The following is a 13,572-nucleotide window of genomic DNA, read 5'->3' as shown; positions in this document are numbered from 1 at the left end:
CCTGTCCCCTGCCTCTGCCCCCCTGTCCCCTCCTCTGCCACCCCTGTTCTCCTCCTTTGTCACCTTGTCCCCCCTCCCTGCCATCCTGTCCCCCCCTCTGCCACCCTGTCACTGCCTCTGACACCCTTCCCCCTCTGCCCCCCTGTCCGTCCCCCCTCTGCCCCCCTGCCTGTCCCCCTCTGCCCCCCTGTCCCCTCCCCGTCGCCGCGGGGGGCCCCCCCTCACTGCTTTTTTGTGTCCCCCCCCCCGCCCCGACCCCCGCAGCACCCGCTCGGCCAACGGCCTCCTGGTCAACATGATGATGATGAGCGACGAGAACCACCGTGACATCTACATCAGCGCCGTGGCCATGCCGCCCCCCCGCCACTGCCCCGGCTGCCGCGACATGGCCCTCGCCCACCCCGGTGAGCCCCCCCCGTGCCGTACGCCCCCTCCCCGCCCCGTGGGGGTGCGCCCCTCCCCGGGTGCTGAGCTCCAACCCCCCCCCCCCCCGTGTTTCTCCTCCGGCGGCGCAGGGGAGCGGCCGCCGCACTGCCTGCGCCACGGCTTCATGCTGCACACCAAGTACCAGGTGGTGTACCCCTTCCCCACCTTCCAGCCCGCCTTCCAGCTCAAGAAGGACCAGGTCGTGCTGCTCAACACCAGCTACTCCCTGGTGGCCTGCGCCGTCGCCGTCCACGCCGCAGGTACCCCCCCCAGGACCCCCCCCGGGAGCCCTGCTGGGACCCCCCGCCTTCTCTCGGGATCCCCCGCCTTCCCTCAGGATGCCCCGCCTTCCCCCGGGACCCCCAAGAGTTCTCCGAGAGACCCTCAGGACCCCCCCCCCGAGCCCTCTCTGACACTTTGGGACCCCCCCCATATTCCCCTCCAGAGCCTCCCCCCCCCCAGAGTCCTTCAAGACCCCGTGGGACCTCTTGTGTTCCCCCAGAGCCTTCTAGGACCGCCCCCCCCCCCCCAGGACCCCCTAGAGCCCTCTTGGATCCCCCCATGTTCCTCCGGGAAGCCCTGCAGCCCCCCTGGGAACCCCTGGAGTCTTCTGAGACCCCCCCTGGGACCCCCCCGGGACACCCTGGGACCCCTCATGTTCCCCCAGACCCTCCTGGAGCCTCCAGGGACTCCCCCCAGAGCCCCCTGGGACCCTCCATGTTCCCTCAGGACCCCCAAGAGTTCTCCGAGGCCCCTCAGGACCCCCCTGTGACACCTTGGGCCCCCCCCATATTCTCCTGAGAGCCCCCCCCCAGAGCCCTCCAAGACCCTGTGGGACCTCTTGTGTTCCCCTGGAGCCTTCTAGGACCCCCACCCCCCCCGGGACCCCCCAGGACTCCCCAGAGCCCTCTTGGATCCTCTGGGACCCCCCAGAACCCCCCTATGTTCCCTCAGGACCCCCCCGGAGCCCCCCTGGCAACCCCTGGAGTCTTCTGGGACCCCCCGGGAACCCCCCAGGACCCCCTGGGACCCTTCATGTTCCCCCAGATCCCCCCGGAGCCCCCTGGGAGCCCTGTGGGACTCCCCCCCGCCCCCCGAGACCCTCTGGGACCCCACTTGTTGTTTTGGGACTCTCTGAGACCCCCTGGGCCCCCTCCCCGGACCCCTGTAACCCCCCCGTGTCCCCCCCCCTCGCCGTCCCCCGCAGGCGACACCAGCTCCTGCCAAATCCTCTACGAGCGCCGCAGCCCCCCGGCGCCCGCCCCCCGGCCAGGATCGCTCCCGGCGCGGCCGGAGGAGCCGGGGGAGCGGGAGGGGGCCGGGGGGACCCCGGCGCAGCCCCGGGGGGGCTCGGGGCTCTCGCCGGCGGTGGCCAAAGCCAAAGAGTTCGTAGCCGACATCTTCCGCGGGCCAAGGAGGCCACGGGGCCACCGGCCGCGAGGAGGAGGAGGAGGAGGAAGACGACGGCGGCCCCCAGCCCCCCGCCGCCGCCCCCCCCGGCTCGGGGCGCTGCCGCCTGCACCCCGTGTCCCCCCGGGGGGACGGGCCCCCCCCGGCCCCCGCCGCCCCCCCTGCGCCCCCTCGCGCCCCCCCCCGAGCCCGGCTACGTCAACTACACCAAACTGCGCTACGTGCTGGAGCCCGGCGAGCCCCACGCGCCCGAGGAGGGTGAGACGGCGCGCGGGGCCGGGGGGGGGGGGGGGGAAAGCTCCGGGGGACCCCCCCGACGCCTTGTGGGGTGTGTGTCCTCCCCCACCCCACCCCCCCGTGGTTTTTTATGTGTGTTTTGTGTGTGTGTGTGTGTGTCCCCCCCCGCCAGAGTACGAGGACGACAAGATCTCGCTGCCCTTCGTGGTGACCGACCTGCGCGGTCGCAGCCTGCGGCCGCTGAAGGAGCGAGCGACGGCGCAGGTTTGGGGGGCGGGGGGGGGGGCTGGGGTGACCCCCCCAACCCCACTGTGGGGGGGTGACAATGCCCCCCCCTCCTCAGGGGCAGTACCTGACGGTGGAGCAGCTGACGCTGGACTTCGAGTACGTCATTAACGAGGTGATCCGTAACGACGCCGCCTGGTCCCGCCAGTTCTGCTCCTTCAGCGACTACGACATCGTCATCCTCGAGGTGGGGGGGGAGGGGGGGGCAGCGGGACATCCCCCCGGGACCCCCCCCAGCCCCGGGACCCCCCCGCTCACCCCTTTTTGTGCGTGTCTGTGTGTGTGTGTGTGTCCCCCCCCAGGTTTGCCCCGAGACCAACCAGGTCGTCATCAACATCGGGCTCCTGCTCCTGGCCTTCCCCTCGCCCGACGAGGAGGGGCAGCTGCGGTGAGGGGGGGCGGGGGGGCCCCGGAACGCCCCCCCCCGGGCCCAAAATGCCCCCCCGGCCCCACGCTGAGCCCCTTTTTAAACCCCCCCCCGCAGACCAAAGACGTACCACACCAGCCTGAAGGTGGCCTGGGACCTCAACACCGGCACCTTCGTCACCGTCAGCGTGGGCGACCTCACCGAGGTCAAGGGACAGACCAGGTCGGGGGGGGGGGGGGGGCGATTTTCGGGGAGGGGGGGCGATTTTAGGGTGGGGGACACACACACACACACAGTTCTGGGGGGTGGGTTGGCAATTTTTGGGGGTGGGGGTTGTTTTGGAGGGGGGTGGAGAGAAATTTCAGGTGCGGGGGTGGGGGGGGGAGCAGTTTGAGGGCCGGGGGGGGGCAATCTGGGGGTTAATTTAGGGGTCGGGGGGGGCAATGTGGGGGGTGGGGGGGGCAGTTTGGGTGTTGGAGGGGGCTGGGGGCTATTTTAGTGGGTCGGGGGACAGTTTGGGGGGGGAACGGGGGGAGGTTTTGGGGGGTCGGGGGTGTTTTGGGGGTGCCAAGGGGCATTTTGGGGGGGCTGGGGCGCAGTTTGGGGGGGCCGGGGGTAATTTGGGGGGGCTTGGAGGCAGCTTGGGGGGCAACTTGGGGGGTGGGTCAGCAATTGGGGGGGGGTTGGGGGCAATTTTGCGGGCTGGGGGGGCAATTTGGGTGTTGGGGGGGCAGTTGAAGGGCAGTTTGGGGTGGTGGGGTCGGCAGTTGGGGGGGCAGTTTTGGGGGGGGGCAGTTCACGGGGCCGGGAGACAATTTGGGGGGGGGGGACGTTTTGAGGGGGCAGGGGTGGAAGTTTGCGGGGGCTGGGGGTGGGGGGGCAATTTAAGGGGCAGGGGGAGTTTGGGGGGGCGTTTTGGTGATCCGGGGGGGGGGGGTAGTTTGGGGGGGGGCGATTTTGGATCCGGGGAGCCCGGCGGGGGGGGGGGGGGGGGGACAATTTGGAGGTGCCAGGGCTGCCCCGCAGCACTTCGGGGGGCGCTGGGGGGGGCGTTTGGGGCCGCCCCGAGGGGGGGGGGGGGGGCTCACGGTTGTTGCCCCCCCGTCCCCCCCCCCGCAGCGGCAGCGTGTGGAGCTCGTACCGCAAGGGCTGCGTGGACACGGTGATGCGGTGGCTCGTCCCCGAGAGCAGCGGCCGCTACGTCAACAGAATGACCAACGAGGCGCTGCACAAAGGTGGGGGGGCCCCGGGGGGGGGGGAGAGGAACCCGGGGGGCTTCACACCCCCCCCTTAACCCCCCCCTCAACCCTCCCCCTCACCCCTTTTATCCCCCCCCCAGGCTGCTCCCTGAAGGTCCTGGCGGACAACGAGCGCTACACCTGGATCGTGCTGTAACGGGGGGGGGGATCCCCGCGTGTCCCCCCCCCGCTTTTGGGTTCTTTGTTGGGTTTTTTTCCTCCTTTTTCCGTTCGGTGTTTGAAGCCGGGGGGGGGGGGGGAGGGAGGGAGGGGCGCCTCCCCCCCCCCCCCCCCCCCCAAACACCCCCAGCGCCCCCCCCCCAACCCCGAATAAATTGTTCCATTTCCATATTTTCCGGCGCTTTCGTTTGCAGGGGGGGTTGGGGCAAATCTCGGGGGTTTTGGGTCGCCCCCCCGTGTCGTTCCCCCCCCCCCCCCCCTCCCCGTGTCCGCCCCCCCCCCCGGCGCAGGGAGGGGCGGGGGCCAAAGACCACGGCGGATTTTATTCCTCTTAAGAAAGAACTACAAAAGGTAGAAAACAGCGTCTGCGGGGGGGGGGGACGGGGGGGTCACGACACCGGGGGGGGGGGAAGGGGGCGCAGGGGGGGGGCCCCCATTTCCCCCCCCTCCTCGCCCCCCCCCCTTCCCCAAAATAGAGGTTTTTCACACGGGCTCTCCACGGCGCCACAAACCCGCCCCCCCCCGGGGGGGTCCCGGCAGGCGGGGGGGGGGCGGGGGGGTACAAAAGCACAAGAATTGATCGAAAACTAGAATATCTAATACTGGGGGGGGGGCTGAAGCGCGGGGGGGGGGGGCCGGGGGGGCCCCTTCATGCGGGGCGGGGGGGGGGGGGGGGAGTCCTGGCGTAAGGCAGCGGGGGCGGGGGGGGGGACGTTTGGCACTGGGGGGGGGGGGCAGGGAGGGGAGGGGGGGAGTTGCCCCCCAACATTGTGCCGGTGGGGGGGGGGGGGGCAGCGCCTGGGGTCTCCATCCCCCCCCCTGCGGGTGGTTTTTTTGTGCCCCCCCCCGCATTTATCCACCCCCAAAAAGAGTCCCTAAATCGCCCCCCCCCCAGGGGGGAGGGACCATCCCCAAATCCTGCGGGGCCCTTTGCCCCCCCCCCCCCCCCCCCCCCGCGTCCCCCTCCCCCCTCTCAAGGCCAGGGGGTGTCACCCCCCCCGTCGTCCCCCCCCGTGTCCGTCCCCGGGGGGGGCCGGGGGGGCTTTGGCACACGGTCCCGGCTTAAGGCACATTGTCGCCGCCGAGCGACCCCCCCCCCGGGGGGCTGCGGGGCCGGGGGGGGGCGCGGGGGGGGTGTAAGCACGAGGCGGGGGGTGGGCGGGGGGGGGTACCGGGGCGGGGGGGGGCTCAGCTGGAGGGCAGCGCCTGCACGAAGAGGCCGCGGGCGTCGGTGCGGGGGAGTTTGGCCGGGGGGGGCTCCAGGGGGTCAGGGGGCAGCGCCCCCCCCTCCCCCCCCCCAGCCCCATTTCCTGCGGCAGCTCCTCGTCGCTCTCCTCCTCCTCCTCCTCCTCCTCGTCTGGGGGGGGCAGCGGCGGGGGGTGGGGGGGGTGAGACACCGCTGGCACCCCCTGACCTCCCCCCGCACCCCCCCAAAACCCGGCAATGGGCCGAGCGGGGCTGCCCTCAGTAGGGGCCAGAGTTAACACCCACAGACACCCCCAGACACGCACATGTGCTATCGGTAGGGGCCAGAGTTAACACACGCACATGCGCCACCAGTAGGGGCCAGAGTTAACACCCACACAGAGGCACCGCGGCCATCAGTAGGTTCCTGAGTGTTTTTCCTCTCTCTCACACACACACCTCCCCATCGTCAGTAGGGTCCAGAGTTAACACACCCACAACCTCCCCGCCATTAGTAGGTTCCCACAGTTCTCTCTCTCCCACTGCCATCAGTAGGGTCCAGAGTTAACGCACGAGTGAGCACACACACACCGAGCACGCTGCCGTCAGTAGGGTCTAGAGTTAACACACCCCCGCCCCCCCCAGCTGCCATCAGTAGGGGTCCAGAGTTAACACACACGCGTGAACACACACTCAGTAGGTTCCAGAGTTAACGCGGGGCCGGGGGGGGGCCGGGCACTGACCTTTGTCGGGGTCCAGGGAGCTGAGGGAGCTGCTCAGGTTGGCGAACTGCGGGGGGAGAGCGGCCGTCAGAGCCCGCGGGGGGGGGACGCGGGACCCCCAGCGCCCCCGGGGGGGGGTGGTCCCGCAGGCCCCCGGCCCCCCGTGCCCCGCCGTCACCTCTCCCATGACGGCGATGGGGCTCTGGCCGCGCGCGGCCGCCACGCGGTGCTCCACCAGGTAGTACATGTACTCGTCGTACAGCAGCCGGATGAGGTGGAAGGAGCCGAAGCTGGCGGCGCTGCGCAGGGTCAGGTCCCGGATCACCATCGAGCTGCGGGGGGGGACACGGCGTCACCGCCACCGCGCCGGGGGGACTCGGCGGCACCGGCACCGGGGGGGACACACCCAGTGTCACTGTCACCGCGCCAGGGGGACACGGTGTCACCATCACGGGGGGGGGGGACACACACAATGTCACCGTCACCATCACTGGGGGGGACACAGTGTCACCATCACTGCACCAGGACGGACACGGTGTCACCGGCACCAGGGGGGACATGGTGTCACTGCCACCACACCGGGGGAGACACGGTGTCACCGGCACCCCAGCAGGGAGACACACGGTGTCACCACCACTGTGCCGGGGGGGACATGGCATCACCATCACCAGTGGGACACACAGTGTCACTGTCACCACACTGGGGGGGGGGGACACACACGGTGTCACTGTCACCACACCAGGGGATGTACAGCGTCACTGCCACTGCGGGGGGTGGCGGACACACCACCGGTGTCACCATCACCCGGGCAGGGGCAGGGGGGGGAGACAGTGTCACCGTGAGGGACACACCGTCACCGCACTGGGGGGGGGGGGCACACGGTGTCACTGTCACCGCGAGCGACATGGTGTCACTGTCACCGCACCGGGGGGGGGGGCACACGCTGTCCCCGTGCGGGACGGGATGTCGGTGGGGGGACACGGGGTCAGGGGTGTCCCTGCGGTGCCAGGGTGTCCCCATGGGGCAGGGGGTGTCCCCGCAGTGCCGGGGGTGTCCCTGTGGGGTCAGGGGGTGTCCCTGCGGTGCCGGGGGTGTCCCCATGGGGCAGGGGGTGTCCCCGCGGTGCCTGGGGTGTCCCTGAGGGTCGGGGGTGTCCCTGCGAGATCGGGGGTGTCCCCACCGTGCCGGAGTGTCCCCATGGGAGAGGGGGTGTCCCCGTGGTGCCGGGGGTGTTCCTGTGGGATCGGGGTGTCCCCGCGGTGCTGGGGTGTCCCCATGGGTCAGGGGGTGTCCCTGTGGTGCCGGGGGTGTCCCCATGGGAGAGGGGGTGTCCCCTCGGTGCTGGGGTGTCCCCATGGGGCAGGGGGTGTCCTGGCGGTGCCGGAGTGTCCCCATGGGAGAGGGGGTGTCCCCGTGGTGCCGGGGGTGTCCCTGCGGGTTGGGGGTGTCCCGGCGGTGCCGGGGGTGTCCCCATGGGAGAGGGGGTGTCCCGGGGGGGGGCGCGCACCTGTAGAAGGACCACTTGAGCAGGAAGAGCTTGGCGGCGCGGGGGAAGCCGGGGGTGCCCTGGTGGGGCTTGAGGACGCGGGCGACGACGGCGTCCAGCCAGGCCGCCCACTGCTCCAGCGAGTTCTGCTGCTGCAGCGTCGCCTTGAAGTCCTGCTCCAGCCGCTGCACCACGCGGTCCTCGCACCGGCACACCCACGAGGCCTGCTCCTGGGGGGGCGCGCCGGGGGGGGGCTCGGACCCACGGCGAGGCTCGGGCCCGCGGCGGGACCCCCCCCACCCGCAGCGGAACACCCAGCCGCCGCGCAACCCCGACCCACGGCGGGAGCCCGACCCACGGCAGCTCCTCGCACCGGCACGCCCGCGAGGCCCGCTCCTGGGGGGCGCGGGGCGGGGGGGGTCGGACCCACGGCGGGACCCACGCCCACAGCCGGACGCTGACCCACGGCAGGACCCCCACCCACAGCACCCGCCGCACCCAGAGGACCCTGTGCCCAGGTAGGGGTCTGGGGGGGGGGAGCTTGGGGGCCAGGAGCAGCTCTGTGGGGCAACCTAGAGCCGTGGGGCAGCCTGGCCCCACAGCACACACCCCCAGCCCCACAGCACACCCCCAGCCCCAAGGCACCCTCAGCACGCCCCCAGCCCCACAGCGTACCCCCAGCCCCATTGCGCACCCTCAGCCCCACAGCACAGCCCCACAGCACACACCCCCAGCCCCACTGCACACCCCCAGCCCCATTGCGCACCCCCAGCCCCACTGCGCACCCTCAGCCCCACAGCACAGCCCCACAGCACACACCCCCAGCCCCGCGGCGTACCCCCAGCCTCACAGCACACCCCCAGCCCCACAGCACACACCCCCAGCCCCACGGCGTACCCCCAGCCCCATTGCACACCCCCAGCCCCACAGCACACACCCAGCCCCAAGGCACCCTCAGCACACCCCCAGCCCCACTGCGCACCCTCAGCCCCACAGCACACCCCCCCCCCAGCCCCACTGCGCACCCCCAGCCCCACAGCAGCGCCCAAAGACAACCCCCCCGTCGCCTTTTCTGGGCTCAGAAACCCCAACATCCCGACCCCCACATCCCCCCCCGTCACCCCCTTTCCCCTGGGTTTTGGGGCGGGGGGGGGGGGGGGGACGGGACGACGCACGGGGGTCAGGGTGGCATCGGGGCCCCCCCCCCCCCCATCCCCCGGCGGCGGCGGCGGCACCTGGACGTTGGCGAAGTCGACCCGGTTGAGGTCGCTGAGCATCTGGTTGATCTGGGCCGTGTTCTGCAGGACGGCGCGCGCCGCCTGCGCCAGGTGGTTGAGGGACGTGTAACGCCGCAGCGTCTGGGCAAAGGCACTTGCTGCCGCCACCTGCGGGGGCGGGGGGGGGGGACGACACACAGAAAAAGCTCAGGGAAACCCCCCCCCCCGCCAAAACCCGCCGCGAGCCCCGACGCACCCCCAGCCCCCCCCTCACCTTCACGCGGACCATCTCCTCGGGGATGTTCATCATGGCGTTGGTCAGCCAGCTCTCCAAACTCTTGGCGAAATTTCGGATCGCTTGCGTCAAGGCACCTTCGGGGGGGGGAATAAAAGAGGGGGGGTGAGGGCGTGTGGGGAGGACGGCGGGGGGGTTTGAAGGGGGTGTGTGGGGGGGGGGGGCTCACTGGGGATGGGCCGGAGGACGTCGGGGATGAGGATCTCCACCAGCCCCTGGTAGAGCGCGTGGTCGCAGTCCCGGGCCCAGCGCAGGACGGGCTCGTACTTGGAGAGCGCGACCAGCCGGCCCTTGGGCAGACGCTTCTCCGCCTCCTCGTGCCTGCAGTCGCGGGGGGGGGGGACAACACAGAAAACATCCGAGCGGCGTCACCGGGGTGTCCCCAGAGGAGGGGGTGTCACTGAGGGGGGGGTGTGTGTGTGTGTGTGTGTCCCCCGTCCCCGGACTCACACGGCCACGGGGGTGGCCTCGCTGGGGGGGCTGAGGCTGCAGCGCCAGAAGGTTTTCCACAGCGTCTCCACCAGCGTGAACTGGAGGTTGATCATCACGTCCACGATGGCCTGGGGAGGGGGGGGGACGACGGACACACACACACAGAGATGAGGCGGGGGGGAGGGAGTCCCTCGAAGCTGGGGGCAGGGGGGGGTTGCGGGGACGCCCCCCCACCTCGCAGTGCTCGCGGTAGAGCAGCTGGAAAGCCTTGACGTCCTCGGCGCAGGCGCCTTCGGGCAGGGGCTTGCCCTGGAGATCCACCTCGGGGAAGTCGGGCAGGCTGCGGGAGGCGTCTGCGGGGCGAGGAGACGGAGGGGGGGGGGTTACAGGGAAGGGGGGGTCCCAGGGGGGGTGTGTGTGTGGTGGGGGGGTCGGCGTAAGGCGGGATTCCTCACCCAGGAACTGCTGGTACTGCTGGACCTGGGTGCTGATGTCGGAGAGCCCGGCCGGCGGCTGCTGCCCCACGGCCACCCCGTTGGTCATGCCCTCCATCTTCTGGATGGGCTTCAGCCTGCGGGGAAAGGAGGAGTTAAGGGGGGGGGTTTTTTAAGGGCCGGGGATGGCGGCGGAAGGGGGGGGGTGTCGTCCGCGCCTTACCGCTGCTTCTGGGCGAAGGGCTGCTGGCGCATGGCGAGGTGCTGCTGGTCCTCCATCAGCCGCAGCAGCGGCGAGCTGGCCTTGATGCGCAGCCCGTAGTAATGGTACTTGGAGTTACCCCTGCAAAAAGGCCGGGGGGGGTTGGCGTGGGTGGGGGGGGGTCCAGGGGGGGTGTTGTGTAGGGGGGGGGGGGGTTACCTGGTGCCCAGGCGCCGGGTGCGCAGCCCCATGAAGACGGAGCGGATGAGTTTGCCGAAGGAGGCGGCGTTGACGGGCTCCAGCTTCTGCTGCTGGCAGTGCAGCAGGTAGTGGCAGTACAGGGTGCTGCGGGGCAGGCTCACCCCCTCCGCCGTCTCGTAGTTGTCCAGCAGCCACTGCACCTGCGGGGGGGGGACACACACACACACACAGGTGTCACCCCCCCCCCCCCCCAAACCCATCTTCTTCCTCCCCCCCCAAACAACCCCCCTGCCCCGCAAAGATCCCCGCGGCGCAACCCGCCGGGGAGCCCCGTTTGCACGCGAAACCTCCCGGTTTGTCCCCAAAGAGCTGCGTTTTGAGGCGGGGGGGGGGAAGTGGGGGGGGGGGGGGGGCACAGGGTGTCACACACCCCCCCACACCCCCCCCAACCTCCCCCCTCCCCCCCCACCCCGTCAGTTTTCACAGCAGCACCCCCCCCGGGAGGCCCCGTTTCCTCACTAAACCTCGCGTTTCGCCCCCAAAATGATCGTGTTATGGGAAGGGGGGGGGCACAGGGTGTCACATACACACCCCCCCCCCAAACCACCCCCCCCCCAACAAACATCCCCCTCCCCCCCCTCAGTTTTCCCACACCGTCACCACCCCCCCCCCTCCCCGGGGTCCCATTTTCCCCCCTAAACCTCGCGTTTTGTGCCCAAATAGTTGTCTTTTTGGGGGGGGGGGGGGGGGCACAGGGTGTCACCCCCGCCCCCCCCAGCCCCTCCCAAACCCCTCCTAAACCACCCCCCCCCGACAAATAGCCCCCTCCCCCCTCAATTTTCGCACACCGTCACCCCCCCCCAGGCCCCAGTTTTCCCACAAACCTCATGTTTTGCCCCAAAATAGTTGTGTTAAAGGTGGGGGGGAGGCACAGGGTGTCACCCCAACCCCCCCCCAGCCCCCCCCCCCCCAGCCCTGCCAACCCACCCCCCAAAACATCCCCTCCCCCCTCAATTTTCCCACAGCGTCACCCCCCCGGGCCCCATTTCCCCCAAATCTACCATTTCACCCCCCCCAAAATCTTCCATTTTCCCCCCAAACTCCCGCCCCCATAGGGCTCCCCCCCATGGGGCTCCCCCTCCTTAGGGTCCCCCCCCCGCCCCCCCCAATCCTTTTAGTTCCCCCCCACCCCCCTCACAGAGCTGCCCCCCACTAATTCCACCTGGGTTTTTTCCCCCCAAACCCCCCGTTTTCTCCCCAAAACGCCCCGTTTTCTCCCCAAAATCCCCGCGGGGGGGGCTCACCGTGGCGGGGGAGGCGCGGGTGGTGTGGGAATAGGCCTGGCCGCCCCCCCCCAGCATGTACCCCCCCTGGATGACGTAGGTGCCGGCGGCGGTGCCGGGGGTGCCGGGGGGTGCCGGGGGGGCGGCTCCGGGGGGGGCGGTTGTGGGGGGGCTGCCCAGGATTTGCCCCCCCGAGACGAACATGGGGACGGGGGCGCTGGCGGCGGCTGCCTGCGAGCTGGGGGGGGGCGGGCTGGGCTCCACCGGGCCCCCCCCCGCCGCCTCGTAGTACCCCCCCCCGGCGTTCTGCCCGTAGAGCGGCGTCTCGGCGTAGGGGTACGAGCCCGAGCGGCTGCCGGGGGGGGGAAATAAAAAAAGGAGGGGGGTGTGAGCCGGGGGGGGGCTCAGAATAGAGGGGGGGGGCATCGAGGAGCGGGGGGGACACACACTCACATGGTGGCGGGGGGGTAGGAGCCGTCCCCCCCCTCCACATAGGGCCCCGGCGCGGGGTAGACGTGGGGCACCGGCACCGGCAGCTGCTGCACCTGGGGGGGGGGACACACGGTGGGGGGGGGGGGTCAGGGGGCTGAGAGACCCCCCCCCAGCACCCCCCAAAACCCCCTGCACCCCCCTTACCCCTCCCAGACCCCCCTCAAAGGCTCCTGCCCCCCCCCCACGGGTGCTGCCCCCTCACTTCCACCCCCCCCCTTTGACCCCCGCACCCCCCCCAAGGTTTCTGCCCCTCCCCATCACCCCCTTCCCCCCCCCAAAAGGTGCTGACCCCCCCTTTGCCCCCCCCATCGCCCTCCCATGGTGCTGCCCCCCCCCTCCCATTTCCCTTGTACCCCCCCCAGGGTGCTGTACCCCCCCACCCCCCATGGCCCCCCCATCCCTTCATGCCCCCCCCCCCCCATGGCCCCCGCTGCCCCCCCCAGGGTGCTGTACCTCTTGCCCCCCCCCTTCCCCTGCCCCCCCCTTCCCCCCAACCCCCCAGGGTGCTGCCCCCTGCCCCCCCCCACCCCCCCCTCACCTCCTGGGGGGGGCCACCCTTGGGGGCCGCGGTGGTGCTGGGCGCCGGAGAGCGCTGGGGGAGGGGGGACACGGGGGGGGGAGGGGGTGTGTGAGTCGGGGGGGGCCCCCAAAAAGCCTGGGGTGGGGGGGGGGCAGGACCCCCCTCAACCCCATTATTTTGGGGGTCACTGGGGCACTGCCCCCCCCGCGGTTTGGGGGGGATGGGGGAGGGGGGGGGAGGGGGCGGTACCTGCTGCACCCCCGGGCTGGGTCCGGGCGGGGGGGGCGCGGGGGGGGCGGGGCTGCCCTCGGGCCCCGCCTCGCTGGGCCGCAGGGCGCCCTCTGCGTTTTGGGGAGAAACCGGGGGGAATCGGGGTCAGAGCCAGGCCCCGCCCCCCCCGGGCGTGACGTCACGCTCCCAAATGGGGTGAAACCCCCCCCTGCTTTTGGGGGGGGGGGGGGCACTTACCGGAGACGGTGACGACGATGTACTGCTGGGGGGGGGGAGGGGCGGGGGGAGCGGGGGGCGGTGGGGGGGGCGCGGGGGCGGCGGGGCCCCCCGGAAGCTCCGCCCCGAAGGGGGCGGGGGCAGCGGGGGGCGGGGCCGGCGGCTGCTGCGTCGGTGCTGCCGTCAGCTCGGTGACGTAGGTCTGCGTTGCCATGGCGACGGGGGGGGCGGGGCCGCCGCGGGGGGAGGGGGGCCCTGGTTGGGGGCGCGGGGGGGGGGGCGGGGGAGAAAAGGGGGGATAAAAAGAGAAATCAGTGAGCGGGGGGGTGGGGATGGCAGAGTGACATCACAGAGTGACATCACGGTGTGACATCGCGGTGTGACATCATCGAGTGACGTCACGTTGTGACATCACAGGGTGATCTTAGCATTCGACATCATGGAGTGACACCACGCAGTGACATCGTGCTGTGACCTCACAGAGCGATGACACAGACTGGCCTCACCGAGTGA

General features: G+C 71.3%; 2 protein-coding genes across 2 annotated transcripts; one reads left to right on the top strand and one right to left on the bottom strand.

Moving 5' to 3' along the window:
- Positions 1-264: 264 nt before the first annotated feature.
- On the top strand, positions 265-4,230 carry DCAF15 (DDB1 and CUL4 associated factor 15; the record flags this gene model as incomplete). The annotated part of the gene is given in 11 exon segments (XM_074571840.1): positions 265-404; positions 516-686; positions 1,634-1,862; positions 1,864-2,005; positions 2,007-2,094; positions 2,246-2,337; positions 2,417-2,545; positions 2,661-2,746; positions 2,843-2,947; positions 3,845-3,960; positions 4,065-4,230. Coding segments are annotated over 11 exon segments (1,354 nt in total), but the record flags the coding sequence as incomplete, so codon positions are not given.
- Positions 4,231-5,199: 969 nt separating this feature from the next.
- RFX1 (regulatory factor X1) lies at positions 5,200-13,291 on the bottom strand. Its single transcript, XM_074571841.1, is given in 18 exon segments — positions 5,200-5,447; positions 5,450-5,500; positions 6,072-6,117; positions 6,229-6,382; positions 7,558-7,766; positions 8,772-8,921; positions 9,028-9,125; positions 9,218-9,369; positions 9,499-9,608; positions 9,715-9,833; positions 9,936-10,051; positions 10,138-10,257; positions 10,336-10,517; positions 11,622-11,952; positions 12,054-12,145; positions 12,631-12,684; positions 12,862-12,953; positions 13,081-13,291. Coding segments are annotated over 18 exon segments (2,385 nt in total). The 5' UTR covers positions 13,274-13,291; the 3' UTR covers positions 5,200-5,331.
- Between the last annotated feature and the right edge of the window lie 281 nt (positions 13,292-13,572).

The sequence above is a fragment of the Larus michahellis genome, unplaced genomic scaffold (assembly GCF_964199755.1).
Source record: "Larus michahellis unplaced genomic scaffold, bLarMic1.1 SCAFFOLD_514, whole genome shotgun sequence".
Taxonomy (NCBI): domain Eukaryota; kingdom Metazoa; phylum Chordata; class Aves; order Charadriiformes; family Laridae; genus Larus; species Larus michahellis.
The sequence above is the reverse complement of the archived record's forward strand: the minus strand, read 5'-3'. Positions and strand labels throughout refer to the sequence as shown.